This window comes from Hyalella azteca, unplaced genomic scaffold (genome assembly GCF_000764305.2).
Source record: "Hyalella azteca isolate HAZT.00-mixed unplaced genomic scaffold, Hazt_2.0.2 contig3835, whole genome shotgun sequence".
Classification (NCBI taxonomy): Eukaryota; Metazoa; Arthropoda; class Malacostraca; order Amphipoda; family Hyalellidae; genus Hyalella; species Hyalella azteca.
The window spans coordinates 2,248-23,995 of record NW_025934069.1 but is presented as its reverse complement, the minus strand read 5'-3'; the positions used below and the strand labels follow the sequence as shown (position 1 = coordinate 23,995).

Genomic DNA, 21,748 nt, shown 5'->3' with positions numbered 1-21,748 from the left:
ATTTTCATAGCCGACGTGCTATCTTTATTCCCCTAATTAATTTAATTATTGTATCAGCTTCATTACCTGTCATAAGTGTTTGAATCATTTCATGCGATTCTGTAGGGTGTTATCAAACACAGATGCGCACGCTGACCACTGCGAACCAAAGTTACGAAGTCTCTGTAATTGAAGTGTTCCTCGCTGACGCTCACACGTTTTCGAATGAATGAGCCTTATATCCCTTTATATTATATGAGCCTTATATATTATATATTATAACCCACCAGTGAAATTATTGTCTCGTTGATTGGTTAGTTTTTTATTCAGTCTTCGCATCTACCCATTTGTACCTTTTTTCCCCATTTAGTGTTTTTTTTTATTCAGTCTTCGCATTTACCCTTTTGTACCTTTTTTCCCTAATTATTTTTTATTCAGTCTTCGCATATACCCTTTTGTACCTTTTTTTCTCTATTTAGTGTTCACTGACGTTCGCAGTGCAATGGACAGCGTTTATTTTTCCGTCAAAATGGAGCCATATAATGTGACGTCGGAATTAAAATTCATTGGTTTCTATTTTCAAGTGAATTGCGACCTATAGAAACAGCCACGTCCTGTTCCTGCTCCAGAGAGAGTGATGAAGGAATGCGCTGATAATGACGAGTCGCAATATGATGTAAATTAAGTAAAGAAACAAGATGTCTCGTAGAATACGAGTAGTAGGGCCTCCTATTTGACATGTTGAATTGTGTTGACTTTTTGAATTGTGTTGACATGTTGAATTGTGTTGACATGTTGAATTGTGTTGACATGTTGAATTGTGTTGACATGTTGAATTGTGTTGACATGTTGAATGGTGTTGACATGTTGAATGGTGTTGACATGTTGAATTTCATGAACAAGGTAATATAACACTCTCGATCAGCTCTCAACAGCGTTCATGAACAAGGTAATATAACACTCTCGATCAGCTCTCAACAGCGCTCATGAACAAGGTAATATAACACTCTTGATCAGCTCTCAACAACGCTTCCTTGTCACCATGGATATGGTAAATGTTTATTCGATTTTGAAGCACACGAATAGTTCTTGAGTAGGTATACTTAGGAACAATGCTGTCTGGAATTCGTTTTTATGGCATCTAAGTTAATTGGTCAGGTATAATTAATTGAAAGCAGTCGGATTTATTTAAATAATGTAACATACGAAGAGTTTTGTGATTATTTTATTAGCATGTAACATGAAAATTTGTGTTTTAATTAATTAGTGATGTGTTATTCATGTCAATCAGTGAAAAACCCCGATTTTTCATACCAATCCAAGTTTTTTTTCTGCTCCAGAAATCCCCCAAGACTGCCGAGAAGCCCTCCAAGAAGCCCAGTCCCCTAACTCTGCAAGGTTCTTCCAAGTCCAAGAAGAGCGACACCTCAGCAGAGGACAAGACTCGCAGTCCGACGAACGCCTTGCCGAGCCCGCCGATGAAGAGTAAACCCGGCAGCCCTTCCAAGGCTACCCAAGAACCTCCCTCACCCCGGACGCCGGATAATAAATCAAAAGCTGGTTGCGCCAAAGGTAAGCTTTCAAAGACCGAAAAAACTTCTCCTGCCAAGAAATTGAAAGTTAAGCCAAAAACCGTGTCGTCTAAGAATAAAATGAAGAAAGATGGGAAAATATCCGAGAAAAAGTTGAAAGATTCAGTGAATTTAGCTATGTATAAAAATTTACCGCCCAAAAAGCGCAAGGCTCTCATGCTGGATTACGGAAATGCTGTCGTTACTGGCGAGGAAGATAGAGAAACAAATAATTTGACTCCTGGAGCGAACACCCCGACGAAATTAGAGGCTATATTGCCTGAGGCCGAGTCGCCCTCAACAAAGAAGTGTAAAAAGAAGTTATTGATTGGTGCTCCCGACAAAGTGGCTAAGAAAAGAGGCCGCCCAAAGGGTAGCAAGAACAAAGTCAAAAATAAAATTGATGAAGAAGGTTCTAATGCATCAAAGAAAAATGATCCTTTTGCGAAGGTTTCCAAAGAGGTTAAAGGACCTAAAGCAAAGTTGAAGGGCGAGTCAAATGAAGATGCAGAAATTATGTCGCGTGAAATGAAAGTAAAACGACTCGCAGCATTGGTGAGCGCAGAAGTTGACCATTATGTGTACAACACCGACGATGGTTCATCAGAGTTCGAGGACTATAGCACCGCTCGTCAGGCCCTCAAGCTCGAGAAGAACAAATCAACTTCGAATAAAACTGCGAGAATTATGCAGATGGAATCTACTGCCGGAGACTCGGGTTGGGAAACCTTTGAACTCCAGTCCCCGAGTGTCAAGAAGTCTTCGCCTAAAAAACCGAAAGACAACGATTGCAGCTCTAACGTTCGCAGTGCAATAGAAAGCGTCTTGATTCGCGTCAAAATGGAGCAAGATGATGTGACATCTGAAGTAGAGTGCACTGGTTCGCCTATATGCACTTCTACTCCCAAGTCAAATGCGACAAAGACACAGGATTGTCCTGCCACAGAGAGAGTAATGAAAGAAGACTCGTGCGCTGACGATGAGGAGTCGGAAGATGATGTTAATTACGCTAAGAAACAAGATGGCTCGAAGAAAAGTGGCGTCGTTTTGAAGAGAAAAATGGGGCCGAAGAAAAAGAAGTTTTCGCATAAAAATTTGAAGAATATGAGTCCTGGAAAAGCCGTCACTTTTGCTTCTGAAGACGATGAGAGTAGCAAGGAGAGTGAAAGTGATGGGGAAGGATTTGACGGGAAGAAAAAGAAAGGCCGTTTGCTTGCAAAGAAAAGTAAAATCACAGTCCAGCGTTCAGTGAAGCCTTCACCAGAGTCGTCGCCGTCGCCCCTGCGTCGCACGGCGCGCATGGCGAGTCTGAACGCGCGTGCCGTGATGCACTGCATGAACGAGGACGCAAGAATGCCATTCCATGCGCCCCGACACGAGCCCAAGAAGCAGGAGATGAGTCTCGTGCTGAGGACCGAATCAACTATCGCTAAGCGTCACACCGATGACGATTCCGACGAAGACGATAGCGACGACGATACTGTGCACATCCGGCGCCTCCAGCCTGGCAAGCGGAAGAAGGATAACTCCGCAGCGAAGATGAAAACCGTCCGCAAGAAACGCAGAGGGGAGCTCGATGTGCAGATGGACATCCGTGACATGGTCGTCACCAAGAGAATGGCCAGTTTGAACGCCTCCGCTATCATGGCTGCAAGTTATTGCGTTGAGTCTCGCAAGCGAACGCCTTCGCATGCTGCAAGCTCTTCTGCAGAAAGCGAATTTACGAACCTAAACATCAAAAGAAAAATTTCTTACAAGTCAACCAAGAGCAAAGTCTCGAAGTCTTCTCGGAGCAGCGTGATCACTGTACAGGAAACCACTAAGAAACTTAAGAAAGCCGAAGGCACTCGTGAGACAGAAGTCGAGGAGCGGATCATCGTCAAGAAGAAAGTCAAGAGACACAGTGAACGAAGCACAACCCACGACGACACAGACAGGGACGATGACGATGATAACGTCACCGACGGGTCCGAGTTAAACCACGACGAAATCATTCCAAAAAGTCCCGAAGACGGAGGCATGATAGTCGAGTCTACGATCACATACATCACAACTCAGACAGACACGTTGCCTCCTACAGCGCCCCAGGCAGGGGCGTCCCCGCACTGCATTGCTGCTGGGGACCGCCAAACCACGACCGTCGTGCACGAGAGGAAGTCCAAGACCACCACAAAGTGCACGGCTTACTCGACCGGCGCTCCACCCACGGCTTTCATCCCGCCTACCCATTACGTACAGGTAATTATTCTAATTAAAACATACAATATATTCTAATTTTAACATATATATTCTAATTTAAAACGTATATTTCTCCCCTTGTGCGATGCTATTTATAGATTTTTAAACTTATTTAAAGGTAATTATTCTAATTTAAAACAATCGTATGTTTCTCCCCTTGTGCTATTTATTAGATTTTTAAACTCATTACGTACAGGTAATTATTCTAATTAAAAACACACATATATTTCTCCCCTTGTGCGATGCTATTTATAGATTTTTAAGCTTGTACAAATATTGAGGTAGTTGGTCATTAAACTGCTACTAAACGGAACTTCCTAGTCGTTATTATTTATGCCTAATTAATTTTTACTGATGGTCATTGAAATGTCTGCCGCATGGAAAGAATTTCATCCATATGTTATTTGGCCCAAAATCTCGATCTTTTAGTATCAGACTAAATCCGAAATTTAATACAGATGCCTGTAGTTCTCTAAATACCGAGTAAGTTGTAAGATGAACCATGAATTTACTAATAAATTTATTAGCTTAACCTACATTTTCCTCAACCTATATCTAGAATTTAAAGTTGTTCAATATAGAAGAGCTTCAAGTTGTGAAGGATAACCTGGTTCATAAATTCACTAATCAATTTATTAGTTTAACCCACATTTTCCTATACATATATCTAGAATTTAGAGCTGTTCAATATAGAACAGCTTCAAGTTGTGAAGGATAACCTGGTTCATTATTCATGGCATCTTCGTTTACGTCGCAGCCCGTGGTGTATAGCAGCGCCCCAGGCCCGTCCGTGGTGTCCAAGTCTACGGTCAGCTACTCCCCTCTTGGAGCGCTCTCAGGCATGCAGCCAACGGTCGACCAGCCTTCCTCACTTGCCCCTCTATTACAACCCTCTCGCCACACTCACTTCCAGTCCACTCACATGCCGCCCCACTACCCCACTCATCACCTTAATCACCACCACCATCACGTTCACTCGCATCATCCTCACCACCACATGAACATCAATCCATCGTCACCACAACCTGGCTACCCGATTCAGCCGCAACAAGTTTCCCCGTACTCCCCATCGTCACCACAACACCAATACCTGCAGCCCCACTCACCCCCATATCCTCCTCCTCCTCTGCCTGCCTCTGCAGCGCCTCCCACTGTAGCCGCGGTCAGTGGCAGGACTCAACCACAGCAGCAACAGCAGCAGCAGCAAGTGGCTGTTCAAAAACAGCCTCAGCAACTTCAGCCACCCGTGTCACACCACCAACAGCAGCAGCAGCAACAGCATTACATGCACAACAACCATCAACAAATGCAGCAGTATTACCCACAACATCAACAACGAATGATGCACCAACATCAGCAGATCTCTTCTAAGCAGATGAACGGAGGACGCATAAATGTCCCATGTTCTTCGGCTGTCAATAGTCTGACGCCTCAACATCAATTTGCGCATCACCAACAACAGATGCAAACTGAGCAACACATGCGAACACAAGTTAAAATGCAACATCAGCAGCAACATCATCATCAGCTGCAGCAACAACCGATGAATCTGCCCCGGCACCAGCAACAGTTCCAAACCCCTACATGCCGACCTCCCATGGTCCCGGCCAACGCTGCGAACTTTATGCCGCCCTCCGACGACGCCCACATGGCTCCTTTACCTGCCCCCCACCACCAACATCAGCTGCAGCAGCCGCCGCACCCTCAGTACCATTACCCTCCTCCAGGACTCTCGCCGGACGCCGGCAAGCTTATGTCGCCGTCCGCCTTGGCGGAAGCCAACGAGCGACATCAGTCCGCCTTCACCGCGCCGGCCGTGCCTGCCGTCACGGGTGAGACTTCAATTTTGTTGTCTGCGTTATTGATTATATTTATTTAATTGAATAAATTTATTACGACAATACTGCTGCGTAGCCTGACGCGTGAATTTATTGATTAAATTTATTGCCAGTATTTACTGCTGCGCAACCTGACGCGTGAATGTCTCATGATTCACAGGATCATTTTGTTTCCAGTTTGATTTCTGTGTCATTGAAATCTTGCTGGGGGGTCCTTATTTATTAAATCTGTTTGGCCTCTTTTTATTTAGCTAGGAGCGTCAGTTTGTTAAAATTAAAACTCCGAAGTAAGTAAAAATATTTTTCATTACAAAGTTAAACCATGAAATCAAATTTTTTAACTAGTAGAATCTTTAATTTTGAAATTCTAAATTTTCCCAGGTACAATTTTCGATTTATCCAATTTCTATGACTTGTTACTTTATTTTATAATTATCTCTCAGCATCATCACGCTTATATTCTATGCGTACTTGGTTTTAATCTCACTATTAAATTACGAGAAGTTGAAAGCCAAAGCCTGAAAAATAGATTATCCACGCATTCTTCTACCACAACCGCTCCTCTCATTACAAATGATAGCGTGACACATTTTCCCACTCTGTTAGTTTTATGATTGCTATAACACAAAGTGGCAATTGAAGACTACGATGTAAGTAAACTCGCTATGTTGTTACTTATACTTATATCATCTTGTATGGTTTTTGGGTAAGGTTTAACATTCTTACTTGGGACAATTTTCGACGTTGACTTTGCCTCTCAGAACGATTTTAAATGGATTTTCTTATTACTTTTATAATGTATGGGATTTTGAGAATCTAAAACTTCTGCATTCCATTTCCATGAAGTTCTAAGTCAATTCATTCTTTTTTTCCTCTACAATCTCTGCATTTGGGCTCTACACTCACATGTTTCATTGACTAACCGTCATATATTTGTTCGACTTGTGGTTAATTTGATGCAATACTGCCAGCTACACGCGTTTTATTTATAACTAAATGCATGGGAGGAACCTCATTCTCCCCTATATGTCTCACGCAACTAAGCTCTTCACTGTGTTGTTAAATGTTTCTCGTGGTGCCGAGAACCTAGCACAGACTAATGAGCACCATGCAGTGGGGGGACATTATAAAGGTGCGATGGTCGCCTCGCAATGTTGAGTGTTTCATGTGGTGTATGGAAGAGTACAGTCCCATTGTAGTGTATAGACACTTGTGTGCAGATTGTGTTTCATGTGGTATATGGAAGAGTCCAGTCCCATGGTAGTGTATAGACACTTGTGTGCAGATTGTGTTTCATGTGGTATATGGAAGAGTACAGTCCCATTGTAGTGTATGGGACACTTGTGTGCAGATTGTGTTTCATGTGGTATATGGAAGAGTACAGTCCCATTGTAGTGTATGGGACACTTGTGTGCAGATTACCAGCCCGTGACGGGCCCCATACCCACGGGCGTCGGCGAAACTTCCTCCTACAAAGCACCAGTGTCCGCACCCGGGTCTTCGGGAGGCTGCCTCTCAAACGTCCCTTTTTCCTCTTCAGGATTTTCCTCTCCTTCATATTCTTCCCCTCCGTTCTCTGCTCCCATCTATTCCACTACCGACGTGTCTCCTCCGTACACGTCTCCTCCTTATGCTTCTTCACCCGCTCTTCGTGCTCCTCCATCAAACTCTTCTCGCTCCTCCTCTCCACTTCCTTCCTATCCCTCCGCCGAGTCCTACGCCTCACCCTCTTATTCCTACCCTCCGTACCAAGGATATCCTCCTCCTGCATATGCCAATAACAAACCTTACCAAGGTCCCAGTTACCCCCAATCCATTGAAGGTTATCCTCAACGAGGACAGTATGTACCTTATCCTCCACAGTACGAAAGTTACTCGTTTCAATCACATTCTCTGAAAACTAATCCTTTAGCACTGCCTCCTCCACCGCCTCCTTCTGGCAATCCTTCTGTTCCTCCTGGAGGAAATGGCACCTCTGGATCTCCTCGGACTCCTTACCGTCCTTCTCTTCCACCTCCTCCTTACCCTGACTTCACCGAGCCAACTGAACCCATCGGTACGCTCACTGTTCTCAGTGTGTCAGTTTTGCTTCACTTTCTTTGTTCGTTTTCGTTCATCTTTGCTCGAGTTTGCTCGTGTATTTTTTTCTGTTCGCGCCTTCGTCGTTGACAAGCCTTCATGGAATAATTTGTATATGATTTTTTACCCACTTAACTCTACTCGATTAAATGCTTATCAAGTTTATTTTATCGGTAACTATCCCACCAAATAAAGTTCTAGAGTTTATTTTGTGGTGTTTTTCCTACAAATAAACTCTACCTAGAGTAGTTTTGAAAGTTTTTCTTCCGACTTTTCTTCCGCACCATCAGTCCACCTTTTATCTTCTTGTTTGTATTTGATGCATGGTAGAAAAAAATCAAGTTGCTGCTTTATCCTCTTATTTTTGTCCGTTTTTTTTCTTTAATTATTTCTTTTTTCGATGTTCGTATCTTTCATTCAATTCTTTTTTTTCACTTAATTGCGCCCTCGATCTATTTAAATTCATTTCGGTGTTTGAAAGACTTGGTTTAGTAAAATGGGTACACAAATTTTTGTTCTTTACACTTCTCCTATGTTGAATGCATTCATCATTTGTACTCATGGGATGCTTACCCAAGCTCTTTGGCCTGGCTACGTTGTAGAAGTTTATCCAATGTAACCATATCCTTAACAAAATTTAGAGACATGAGCGACCCAGCATTAGGGCCGCCTAGGACTCGGGAGCACGTAAATCAGCTTCTCTATGTCTGCTTCGGCTCAGGGTTCGAAGGGCAGCCTCTGGGCAGCTTGCTAGCTCGGTATGACTCGGCTCGGCCAACTCTTGCCCTACTCTCAGGCGATAATAAAGTCTGAAAAGGGATTCTGACCAGAAACTGATTCCGATCGGGTGGCCAAGCAGACCCAGAATAACTTTGCCCCAGAATAACTTTGCTTCGAGTGTAGTGACTATATACATATATTCGGCCGGAGTCTAGGCGGTCCCCATATTTTGTTAAGGTACTAAGGTTTTGTTTCAATATAATATTCTTTTCTATTTTTATTCAGGTGTATTGTAGCTGCTTAACAGTATGTAGACGGACGGTAGTACTTGATTCACACGTAGTCTTCTTCTTGTGTTAGTTTATTCTCCGTTGATGTCTCGATAATTTTTTCAATAGAAACGTTCTTAACGCCGGTCTTTGAATCGATCCTACTGCATGCTGCTGATGACTCTATATTACGATAAAAAACTATAATCTTTATTTTAATTTCGTTTAAAATAAACGTTTATCACGCTTGTTTTTCAAGTATTGTTATGTAAATCTTTAGCATGTTAAATGAAAGTTATGTCTTGATATGATGCCCTATTTATACTTCTATTTGTGATGTTTTATAACCGCGTATCTGTCGTTTTATAATTTGTGAGGGTAATTGGGTAGCAATTACGTAATTTTTCATTAACTAAAATATTATACGTCATTCACTGTTTATTCCAGATATTTTTAGAACTGCTTTGTTTAAACTGTTTCTGTTTATCAGATTTTTAATTTTTCTGCTTCACCGAGTAAATCAAACTTATTTTGAAGATGTAACCATATGATATTCCTAATATGAAATTAAAATTGACAACACGAGTTTTTTGTGTGAAAGTTTCAGTAAATGTACAATAGTCAACAGCATTAATATTGTTACAGGTGTCGCTGGTGGCTGCTGTGGCGTCAGACTCGAAATGGGCAAGAACCCTGGTCCAGGAGGACCTTTTGCGTCGAGACCTTCTCCTTCGCAGGCCAGCCACGGGCCGCCGTCACAGTTATCAAAGGACGCGGCATCAAAATCTCGGCAACCAGCGTTAAAAACTGCAGCCATGCCAACCAGCAAGCACTTGTCTTCTCAGCTAGGGTCTTTGAAGCAAGGAACGGCCGGCGTGACAGCAAAGAACGCTGAGCTGATCGACTTGGAATGTTCTCCTCCGTCTTCTTGTCGCCGCCAGCAACAGTCGCCGGATTCTTCGGGGAGGTCAGCGCGAGAGTCTAGCCCGGCCTCACATCCCGGGATTTTAAGTTCTTCATATTCGGAAGAAGATTCTAAGTCTTCTTTTATTATGTGTGATAGCCAAAGATTAACGAAAACCAAAATTTCATCTAACGATGTACAATCTAAGAGGGATTCATCGTCATCCACGATGTCTTGTACGAGCAAGAGGGAAATTTCTGCCGCGAACTCTTCCATCGCCGCCACTTTAGCCAATCTTCGTAAGTTAAACTCATGCACCATCACGAGCGCCAACGTTCTGCCTTCCTCACCCTTCAGTCAAGAGGACTCCTCTCCAATGTTGCAAGTTTCCTCTGAAACTCAGTCACTGGTTTCCGCCAAAATCTCCTCGAACAACAGCAAGACTTCTCTGAGAGTCAGTCCGCATGCAAAGTCATCGCCGCAAGTGCCTTCTATAAACTCGACTACGAGCAACCCTCTCTTGGACAGCAAAGATGAACTTGCACCTACAACCGCTGCGCTGCGTGATGCGTCGGCAAACATCCGAACAAAAAAGCCCCCACCGCCTCCAGAAATCCTCAGCAATCAGAGACTTAAACCCGCTTCTGATGTTTATAACAGTAAGATGAGTGCTACTTGCAATGGCGTTGGAGCCAATCACAGAGGTAACCTTAAAAACTCCTGCGATATTAGGCGGTCTATTGCGTCAGCCTTGCCTCATCTGAGCGCTTCGATGATCGTCAAAGAAGTGGATTCGTCTGCTGGTTCCTGCTCGGACAAAGCATCCGATATCGAAGTCATAGACCGAACGCAAATGAGCTCTGAAGACATTCAGGCAACGACGAGTGCGTCATCTCCTCTTATGTCAACAAGTTCCAGGCCTTTGTTAGGTCAAGATTCTCGGGATTCTGACAGCCCCTGTCTTCCATTCCCGTCAGATGATGCCACGGACCTCTCGGTTGCCAATGACCTTCTTCTTCTTTCTCAGTCAGACCTGCAGTTCTCTTCTAATTCTTCTTTCTTGCCTGCTTCGTGCTCAGTTTCAGTTTCTAGCACTTCGATAGTAGAACATGATAGCCAGTTGTCTTCCAGTGTTGATCGTCCTTTAAGTCGGTCTTCTTCTTCGAGCAAGGTCATACATACCAGCCGTACTAGTCTTGAACGCAGCAATTCTAACTCTCCTAACCCGCGCTTTGGTGCCAGACATCTGTTATGTCAAATGGTGCCCGCTCATTCCCAGTCTAAAAATGCAACTGCAAGAGCCAAGCCTCTAAATATTTCCCCCGGCCAAAAGAAACTTGCCACACACATAAAGGCAGAGGTGACTGAAAATAATGCTGATAATGGTTGTGTAGCACCTAATTTTACCAGTACCAAGAGAAAAGTTGATTTGGTCCCAAACGATGAAGCCAAAAGTAGAAATAATCTCGTTACTAGTCAGCAAAGCAGCACAAGTTCGGGCAGCTCGCCAGTCAGGAAGAGAGGAAGACCTCCCAAGATTAAAGACAAACCTGCCCACGAAAATGAAAGTGTCGTGACAGTAAAAAATTCTACGCTCTCTAACAATATTCGTTGCGATTCAAAAAACGTGAGAGCTCATGGTGAGTCGAGCAGTCCTCAGTCTGCCTTGATTCATCAGTTTAAAATAAAGATTACTGAGGAAAAAGAGTCGGCTCCTCAGAAATTGTCTCCAAGCAAAGCAGATTCAAAAGATTCTAAATTAGATATAAACAACTTGGATCTAAAGAGGTCGTTGCAAGTGAAAACTGAATCTGTAACCAAAATAAAATCAGAGAAGGTGTCACCAAATGCCAGCTACTCGGGAGATTTTCATTGTAACAAATTTCCTGTAAACAACTACAAGCTTGCGAATGGCAACCTCGGTTCTGTGAACTATTTTCCGGAAAAAGACGTGGACCGACTCATCGAGGCATTGGGTGTCGAGAATCTGTCCTGTGGACAAAGTCAAATTCCTTCTTCATGCGAGCAGCTCAACTTTGTCCTCTCAGAGCACACCAAAGCCCAGGGAGGGAAGTTCAAACCCAGTGCTGTAAAAAGATCCTGTGCCGATGAGACTAAAGTAACGAAATCCGACTCGAGCTCTAGCAGGGAAGGAAGTAACCCGCCCAACCGAAACACCAAGCCGTCCAAACAGCAAAGTAAAAGCAGTAAGCAAGCAAAAGGAGGCAAAGTGGCGCGGAAAACAACCGAGGTCAAGTCTCGCTGCAAGAATAGTCTCCTGGCTTACCTCAAAGAAAAAAATGAACACGACTCGTCCAACGTGGACTCTGATGTTCCCAGCTCGACGGAGCCTGGCGCTTGTAACTCTTCTGCTGCTGGAGACTCTGAGTCGAAGAGCAGAGTTGGCGCTAAAGCCGCGGGTCCTGGAGCATTCCCTTCCTTTCCATCCAAGGGTATAAGAAGACGCTCGTCCAGCGGTACTGGCAAGAGCAAGATGCTTAAGAAACCAAAGTATTCCCATGGCTGGTCGTGGGAAGGAGAGCCATACCAAGGCAAAATTTGGCTCAGAGTGAGTGATGGCTTTTCGAATAGGGTTGCATGATAGTTATCTTTCAAGAGAAAATACCGGTATATTGCTTCGCAATATTTTGTGCCCCATTTTGTGAGATTATTCAGTTTTTCACTAAATGTAACTTGAAGTTATTGATTGCCCGACAATAAGCTCACGGTGCTGTTTTTCGGCCGAGTCCGATATTCATTTATGTAGATTTAAATCACGGTCTACAATATAAGATTAGCATGGCTTGTTCTTATTTGTTCCTGTGTGGTATGTTATAATTATTATTTCGATCTTATCAGAACGACGAAGTGCTGATCACGCGCACCTGCTACACGGCCATGCAGCACAAGGAGGGCGACTTGGTGCGCGTGCGCGACTGCGTCCTGCTGAGGTCTGGTCCGCGCAAGGCCGACCTGCCTTTCGTGGCGAAGGTCGCCGCGCTTTGGGAGGATCCTGACACCAGTCAGTTGTCGAGATTTGTATTATCGTTGTATACTTCGTCAAATATGTAGAAAACAATTTAGTTCTTTAATAAGACAGTTCAATGCTTATATAGAATAGAAGTGATGGTATTGAAGAAATAGGCCCATGGTCTGTTGCCGATTTTTTAATTTTTCGTGACTTGATTCACAAGGGATCCTACCTTTGGAACCCTATCTTTCCATAACTGACGATTGATTGATACATATCATGAGTTCCCATGATTTATAAATTTTCCTGATTATTGATGTTATCGGTTTCCTACAGGTGACATGATGATGTCCATCCTATGGTACTACCGTTCGAATATTTAGAAAACAGTTCACTTCTTTAATAAGACAGTTCAATGCTTATATCATGAATTCCCATGATTTATAACAGGGGCCTCCAAACTTTGGGCAAGCTTTCTGAAATCTTCGCGGGCCGGTCACGCCCATTTACTGTTTTTAGGTCAACGTAACCAGAAATAAACGCCACACTCGATTTTCGTACACATTATGTTGAACTACGAGATATTCTCGACGGGCCGGAAGGAACCTAGCCGCGGGCCTGATCCGACCCGCGGGCCTGATCCGACCCGCGGGCCATAGTTTGGAGACCTCTGATTTATAAACTTTCCTGATTATTGATGTTATCGGTTTCCTACAGGTGACATGATGATGTCCATCCTATGGTACTACCGGCCTGAGCACACAGAACTGGGGCGCCAGGCGCACGATTTGTCTGATGAGATTTTCGCGTCCAAGCACCGGGACCATCTTAGCGTGGCTTGCATCGAAGACACGTGCTATGTCCTCACGTTCAATGAGTATTGCAGGTAACACGTGCTATGTCCTCACGTTCAATGAGTATTGCAGGTAAAGTTGAAATGCTGACGAGTGTCAGCATGGAGGGATATTTTACATGTGAGTTGAAATGCTGGCGAGTGTCAGCATGAAAGGTAAATGTGAAAATGGGGTGCAAGTCGGAATTGTTATCTCATCGATACTCCAATTAAATACTGAGTAAAATGTTCAGTATTATGAGTAAAATGTTCAGCGGTACATGAAAACTCTTCTAAGTTTTCATGTACCGGTACCGCGTTTAATTAATAAGTCTGTTATTCAAAGTTAATGACGTGCAAAATCACCTCTATCCTTCATGAGATATTCATCGTACGCCTATGTTCGCTAATTGTCACTTTAAAGACAACATTATCTATTGTCTCATCGATATTCTGCCACTGCCAATTTACTTTAATTTTGAACGTTAGATCGCCATTCAACATTGAGATATTTTTAGGAGAATTATAGTATAAAGTTCTTGTACTTTTCGACTACAGGCAGAAGAGAATCCTCAAGAATCTCTGTTCTAAAATGTCTCGAAAATGTGGTCGGTTATGTGCGCTTAAAGTTTTGGAGGTGAAATTCTATTACTTATTAGACGTAGGCTGACGTTTTTGATCAGATGTTGAACCTGTTTACGTTGACTCCAGTTCGAAATCTGGCGTGAATGCTCGGGAGTCAGAGTGAATTGCAATCTTGCGTTGTTTGTATGACGTGAACAATCACCGTTTAATCTACGTTTGACACTCCCACGATTACACTTTAATTTGAAAATGTTCAGCAACTTTAGTCATTTTACGCCGATTGTTGGGTCATAAACGAATTTAAAAGGTTTTATTTTATTTATTTTCTACGGTAGGTAGAATCTCATGATATATTGTCATCAATAAGAATATTGCTTTCTTCATTTTATAAAAAATAAACCTGCAATTCGTTCGTGAATTGAAAATTAATTACTTGAGAACAGGGATCGAATTCCTGTGGGATAAAAGTTGACTGCGGGAAAAATCGACGGAAGCAAAAATTACGGATCTTCCTTCCTTCGAATCTGATCAAATCGTACCGTATTATAATAATAGCGGTTCCAGCGTTTATTAGGCCGTAGGCCTGTCGCCGATTCTGAACATCGCAGAACAGTCGCAGCATTTTGCGGGGATCGAACCCGCGCCTCTCTGCGCCAATTCTAGTACTCTGAACTGTAACCACTGGGCCACCCTATTTACGTACGGTGTGTGTCTCGGCTGTTGTTAAATTTTAATTTCGACCCAGAATCAGTTTGGTTCGACGTATTTTATTGAACAATACAATGTTACGTTCAGAGAAATCTTGTTGGCCTTATTATTCATCACGCGTTTCCATGAACTATTTTCCTCTGATTCACTCGTCGCTCTGAATAATGCATGAATTATTCAATTAAAATGTGATATCGAGACCCGAAGGAAATTCAAGATTAAACGGCTCCAAGATATTTCATGAAGTCCGTGGTAAGATTGTTTTCTGGACCATCATTCCGAAACATCCAGCAAAACAATAGCGTTTTTTTGCATGTTCTAAGCTGGCTTTGATTATTTTCGCAGGCACAACGGCCCATAATTCGTCTGTGGTAGCCACATTTCTCGCCCTGTCCTCAACAAGTCAAGTGTACTCGCTTTAGATATTTGTTAGTAGCATTTTTTCCTCCTTAATTGGTGTTAATATGTAATCTGTTATGTTTTATGTTCCATTATCTCAGTTTTATTGCGTAATTAAGTACGAATTAGGTGGGCAAGTCCCTCGTAAAATAGTAGTTTATTTCTTTTCGGTGGCAAGTCAGGAGCTGACATTTTGCTGAACATTCTTGTGTATTTATTTTATCCTGTCCCGTATATTCTCCGTGTAATCTATTTAACATGCAAATGCTCCTGAACTAAACTTCCCGTTTCCAGTTCATCTCCCACACCGTATTTGATACTCTAGAGTCTAGAATGTCGCCCACTGCTATGTATTCAGTAATTTACTAACGTAATCGCTAGGAGTTTTTTGTCTGTTTTTTAAAGGAATTTTATTGTAGTAAAACAGAATTTCTTATTTTATACGTTTGCGATAAATTTCTGAGGCCATACTTTCAAAACTCGCTAAGTGAACGTAAGTACTTACGCTCTATTTTCTTGTCAATAATTGGTGAATTTTGCTTGAAAGGCCGTCAATGATTGGCTGATGAACTTACGATCTCTTAACTTTTTTTGAAAGTATGGGCTCAGCTGGTAGATATTTAGTACGCAATTGTAAGAGCAGAAATTAAACTGCTTCCCCAGACGAGGGCGGCTTGCAGGCAATTTGCGTACTTCCCACCTGGCCTTCCCCCACTCTTCTGTTTGCCTCATCCGTTTTAATTCCTTGAATTTCTCTCAAAAAATTCTATTAAGTATGAATTTTGGTGAGTGACTGACCTCGCAGTGTAATATCGTGTTATTTAACTAATTGGTTTTTTGTTTGAGGGGTTTGTACGAGTTCGATCCTCGCATCACTGATAAGGCTTTCCAAGTCTGCATTTAAAGTTATTTAACTTTTCAGTTATTTGATATGACCGTACAAGAAAAACCAGCGGTTTCATTTTCATGGAGGCACGACATATTGAATATTTTTACGCCTGCTAATTCAAGTAATTCAGTATGTAAAGCGCCAGTTCCTTGGTTGAACTTTTATAGTCATTATATTCCAATGTGTTCGAGTATCTGGAATACCTAATGATTCTTTGTTTTACCATAATAAAGTCATCTGGTATGTCGATTTGAAAACTTTTAATGATATTTTTTAGGAATATATTTTTTCTTTTAATATCGGAGTGACTTGTTTGTTTGTCTAGAATTTTTTGGTGTTCATATCTATTGAAATTTTCTCTTGATTGATAATTTCCTATTGTCTTTGCATAGGGCAATTGTTCGCTACTAGTCTCGAGTCGTCTTGTTCATCCTGTGTGGTTGGCTGCGTCCACACTAACAATCTCGTATCTGAGTCACTGCGACGTTGCATGCAGATTGGTTTATTAATTATTTTTCTTTTCGATCTAGATTATATAATTATTTTTCTTTTCGAAAACGATCTAGATTTTTGCACTTTTTACTATAGTTTCCAAAAAGTTCACGTTGCTTTCGTTGTGCGTCACTCAGAAATTGAACTTCCAATGTTCAATCATTGTTGCGTCTTCGAATTTCCACTGTTGAAATTTGTCGTTTCGTTTCGACAATTCACCGAAAAAATAATTGAAGATTTCACTCATGTGCCGATGATGACGTCTAGTACGGAAGTCATACAATTTTCGCATTAGAATATTTGAATTAATCATCCATCAGATCTATTGATCCTGCTTGTTTGCAGCCAGTAACATACTTTTAAATAACAGTTCACGATGAAAACGGTAGTGACATCTATGACGCTTAACTCGACTCTAGATTCGAATGAAATCGAATATATTTCATTCTGTCGAGCCGCCGTCATTGCCATAACGTGAGTGCATCGTTAGGTCATGAGACCGTTTAGGCGTGATGTGGCGTGTCCGCTTCACCTCAGTGTATTACCTGGTTGCAAATTTCATTTTTGTGTACTGCTTTTGGTAAGTTAGGGAATTTTAGACGCTTTTAGATGAAGAAATGTAAAGTGCGCTCGTGTAGTATTGCTATGTGGTAGTGAGGTCACTATGACACTTCGGCCCTCACCTTCCTCGATGTTCCCTTTTTTTGTTGGTTGTTATGCTTAAGGAGGTAACAAAATGTAAAATATGTAGTGATAATTTATGATAATAAACAGAAAATTATATGAACAATAGAGCTATTTTCTATATAAATTCCTAATATCATGCTAATGAATATTAAGTGAAGATTTGGTGTTGTGTTGATGTTAGTCTAGCGTTTAAGGCGAAGAGTGAATGAAGGTTCTTGTAGCTTTGAGAGAAATATTTCTACGAGTAGCAGCACCCTTGGCCAATCTTGTATTGTGGGGCCGTTGTTTTCCTAATGAATAAACATAGTCTCAACTTGGAACTTCTAGTTACCATGATTGCAGGTGTGCTTCATGCTGAGCCAGCGTTTACGTCCGTTACTTAGAAGTAAAAAACTTCGTTTTTCTTTGTTGATTTCGCACTAGAACTTTTTCCTGTGTACTTTTTTTCAATCAAACGCGAGCGTGTAAGTTAACATATGTGTTTTTCCATTCTAAAGTATCGGTTAGATTGACTTTCCATATCTCCATGTGTTGAAAATTTTCATTATTCTTCGCCTATACTATTATGACCAAGTTGAGATGTCTCTGCATTTTCTCAAAGTTGTGGTTTGCTATGACGATTGCAAGTTTTTCAGCGGGATAATAGCCCAATTCCTCAAGAAAAATTAGAAAATTACACGAGTTCTCTAATGGGAAATAACTTTCTTTGTTTACAGTCATGAAAATAGCATGCGTTTCGGTGCTGTAGCAGCATCAGACATTGTGTTGTCATGAAACTTTTTTTTCAAACCATTAGACTTAGACGAGAGTTGGCAAACTTCGTTCACTTGGCCAGTCATTAAGAATGTTTTAGCACCACCTCTGTGGTCGGAAGAAGGTTAGAGGATTTTATATCGAACACAGAATTTATTTACATTAGCTTTGCGAAGAAATCTTCAGGGAACTTGCCAGTTTTATGAAGTATTAGCTTTAACATTACTTGTGCCCTTTTTTGTACGTGTGTTGGCAGGTTGGCAAAATCCGTGTAATTTTTCGTGAACTAAAAAGTGTTCAAAGATCACAAAATATTGTCAAATGATCACATTATTATGCTGTGCGGATCAGAAAAACCTATGATATGAGGCGTGAGGTACCCGGTTAGTTCAGTCGGTGCACGGCTTAATTTTGATGTTGTCGAGGCTATTTTCTTGCTTTAGTTAGGTAATGCAGTTAGTAAACAACTCCAAAGACGAGCCACGTCTGATTTATATCCTTCTTGTCTCTGAGAGCCTCATGGCACCTAATATATTCTGAGATCATTAGATCCCTGTACAGCGATTTATTTGTGACGATATCAAGCTTTATTCGAGGACAACAAATGGCTGCCTGGTTATTATGAGACATAATGTCCGAATGATTAAAAAATATAACTCTACTCACTCCAGTGAGTGATAGAGAGCGCATTTTCTCGTCGACGAAAACGTGAAGTCACGGCCGGACAGACGGACGGACGGACATGACAAGCACAATTGGGAATTTTTTTCCATATATGAGAAAATGCTCTAAAACGGAATTGTGAAGAAATGGATCAATGTTCAGAAATTGCGAACTTCTATCTTAAATTAGCGTGGTATTAAAGGTAACGTATGCCAGCTACTATGCGTCGCATATAATACTCCGATAAATGTCATCACTTATTGTCATAATTTTTTGGTAAGGCGCGTTTAGAAAAAAATGTTGAAATGCATATGTGTTCGTGACGCATATATTAGTGAGCCACTACGACTCTTAACAATTTCACGAGAACATTACCGACCTATGAACGTGTCGGGTTGTCGACCGGAGAATAATACGAACGAAAAATTCTCAAATATTTTATAATAGATTTTGCCTTAGTCTCTATTATGTAAAAATGCAGATAACTGTAGAATGGTCTTCGGAAAATTACCTTAAAGATGTTACGTAACGAAACACATGACAGAAAATAAATATCACAGTAAATATTCCTTGAACTTTTTCATCAGTTTACTTTTCATGAAAATGTCCACGTATTTCAACATGGTGATGTCGCGGGCAGTGGGCTGTCCGAGAACGGTAAGTCCTGTGTTGTTGAGGCCGTGATGCAGACCTTTGCAGTCGCGGTAGTGATTCATGACAACCTGTGACGTTGATGCTCCTAGGTTTATATACGAAGGTGCTACAAAATGGTTCACCATGTGGTGGCCAACAGATTCTACCGTGCCGGGCGTGAGTAATAACTTAGAACGGATAGTCGCAGGCCAGGCGCGTGACTCACGAATGACTTTCTTGAATATGGGTAACTTGAAGCGATAGCTTGGAGCTCCGGTGATCTTCTTCCCTGTTGGCTCGAGGTTGCCCGCGAATTCCGAACAGAAAAAGACGTTGGGAACGAGTACGGCATCGCCATGCTTACCAGTTTTTTGACGCAGTACGCTTTCGTAAATATTTGCAACGTTGGATTTGGTCTTAGATACCAAGAACTCATCTATATCTACTATAATGACGTGGTCAAATTTCCTCATGGCGCGATACACACAATCGTTCATGGCTGACAGGGAGCCATAGTCCCATAGCTCTGACCAGCTTCCAGTAGGCAAATTCCAAGATATTACTTCAAGGGCCATCCCCGCATCTTGGAGCTTCCTCATTAGCTCTTTTATTGAATGAGACATCGCGAGGTCATAAAAATAAAATTGATTAACGTGCAAAACAGCTGAGTAGTATATCACGAACTGAAGTAGAGAGTCAGTACCGTTGTAGGGACCGTACAATGGACGAACGCACACAGCCGAACTACGCGTATTCCTTGGTCTATTCGCGTCTGGAGATGAATTTTCAAAGTAAATCATTTTGTGAGGATAGTCAATCGAGACTTTAGGAATGAACGAAACGGCATAAAAGTTAGAAATAGATCGCATTGTTGAAGCTTGATCGCTTGAATGAGTAAAGTTCGCTGGAAATGGAGGATGACACTTGAGGAAGATCCCTACGAATGAATCAAAGCGTTCCTCATAGAACGAAATTGTTACTCTACCGACCACTGGTTGATTGTAGGATGAATGCCACAAATAGCAGATAACATTCGCAGCCTCTGGCTTCAATTCACCAGTAGGTTGAAATCCCTGCTTCACAGCGAAGCTCTCGTTATATTTGAGTATTCCTAACGTCCTAGAGAAAGGGGCATGAAAGGCCGCTCGGTCGTCCCAGAACGAACTATAGACGTACAAGTCATCAGTTATTCTTGTCCATTTGGCATCACTATGCGCTGTTAATACTGAAGAAGATAGAGAATGCAACTCAGTGGAAGTGGCTCGCTTGACAACTTCGGAATTGACTTGACTGATCAAAATGGGTTTGGTGTTCGGTGACGAATTTGATGTCTCTTTTATTACACTATCTACTTCATCTAAACTCTTGTGAAAAGGAACAAGCTGTTTTAAAATATTCTCATTCCTTAGCCTGTCATAGTCTGTGTAAAGATGAGGCTTTGTGGAAGTAACTCCACTTATCTGAGCCGTTTTATGTATCAGATTAGGGCGCCAATCTTCCTTCTTTCGACTCGTCTGATATCCCACGAAATTTTGGGGACCATACTCGGGATCTGGAGCTGCCGGCTGCTCGAAACCGCTTTGAATATCAGTATCTCGTGGCAACCCTTGTTGTCTGAAGACAGGATGGGCAGGGTTTCCGTCGAAGATGAATCTCTTTGATGATGATTTTGATTCTGGCATCATTTCTTCGTGTCGAGAGTAATTTTGGAAGAATGGTTCCCTGGTAAAGAAGATCTTCAAATGGCCTCGGGACTGAGAAGTTGATGGAAAATGTGAGGAAAATATCGATGGATCTTTTACGTCTAGGATCAGAGAATTATCTTGAAACTGAAAAGTTGCACTGAGGAATGCCAACATTATGATGGTTAGCACAAAAGGCCGTAATTTTTTATTGAATACAAATGACCCCCAGTAGCGAGGGATCGATCGTATTGAAGTTGTCATTCTATTATTAAATATAGTAAATTCTACTTATGTTTTGTATTCGATTCATTTTCACGACAGAGAATCCTAAGGATAAAGAGAAATTGAAATGAAAAATTTGGAAATTACATAGATAGTGAAATTCAAATTATCGCGGGTAGGTTTGAAAGTAGTCTATCACAAATGTTAGAGGACACAAATTCCCTATGATGAGGTTAAGGAGCTTTATAAAAGTTCTTACTTTATTAAATTTCTATGTTCTCAAATGATCTGTCCAAAAATAATTACCTGTTAATTATTCTAGAGCGCAATTGAATTTTTGCCACCAGCGGAGAACCAGAGATGCAAAATATTTTAAACATTTCACAACATAAATTGTTGAAGTGATTCATCAATATTGTGGCATGCTACTCACTTAAATCATGTCAATATTCCCACAGTGTATTAATTTAGTCTCCATTTATAAACATTTACCTGACATCATTATGAACATTTTTCATCAAAATTCATTTTTTTCTTTGTTTATTTAAAAAAAAACGTTCGGAATACATTACTCTGTTCTTCCCTAGCTTAGAAATTTTTATTGCTTATTTACAAATGGACGGGTGCGCAG

The 21,748-nt window shown here is 41.6% G+C and overlaps 2 protein-coding genes across 2 annotated transcripts; one reads left to right on the top strand and one right to left on the bottom strand.

Moving 5' to 3' along the window:
* The first annotated feature begins 1,021 nt into the window (after positions 1 to 1,021).
* On the top strand, positions 1,022 to 13,459 carry LOC108665765. Its single transcript, XM_047879790.1, has 7 exons — positions 1,022 to 1,030; positions 1,320 to 3,788; positions 4,546 to 5,620; positions 7,044 to 7,682; positions 9,340 to 12,167; positions 12,458 to 12,620; positions 13,287 to 13,459. Exons 1-7 carry the CDS (start codon positions 1,022 to 1,024, stop codon positions 13,457 to 13,459), a joined length of 7,356 nt encoding a protein of 2,451 aa, XP_047735746.1.
* A 5,555-nt stretch (positions 13,460 to 19,014) lies between these two features.
* On the bottom strand, positions 19,015 to 20,794 carry LOC108665766 (the record flags this gene model as incomplete). The annotated part of the gene is given in 1 exon segment (XM_018152562.2): positions 19,015 to 20,794. A coding segment is annotated over 1 exon segment (1,663 nt), but the record flags the coding sequence as incomplete, so codon positions are not given.
* Positions 20,795 to 21,748: the final 954 nt, after the last annotated feature.

What these genes read in the sequence shown, in the direction of transcription:
- LOC108665765 (XM_047879790.1), top strand. An exon ending in CGCCTACCCATTACGTACAG is followed by an intron (nt 3,789 to 4,545) that starts GTAATTATTCTA and finishes TTTACGTCGCAG; the next exon opens with CCCGTGGTGTATAGCAGCGC. An exon ending in CGAGCCAACTGAACCCATCG is followed by an intron (nt 7,683 to 9,339) that starts GTACGCTCACTG and finishes ATATTGTTACAG; the next exon opens with GTGTCGCTGGTGGCTGCTGT.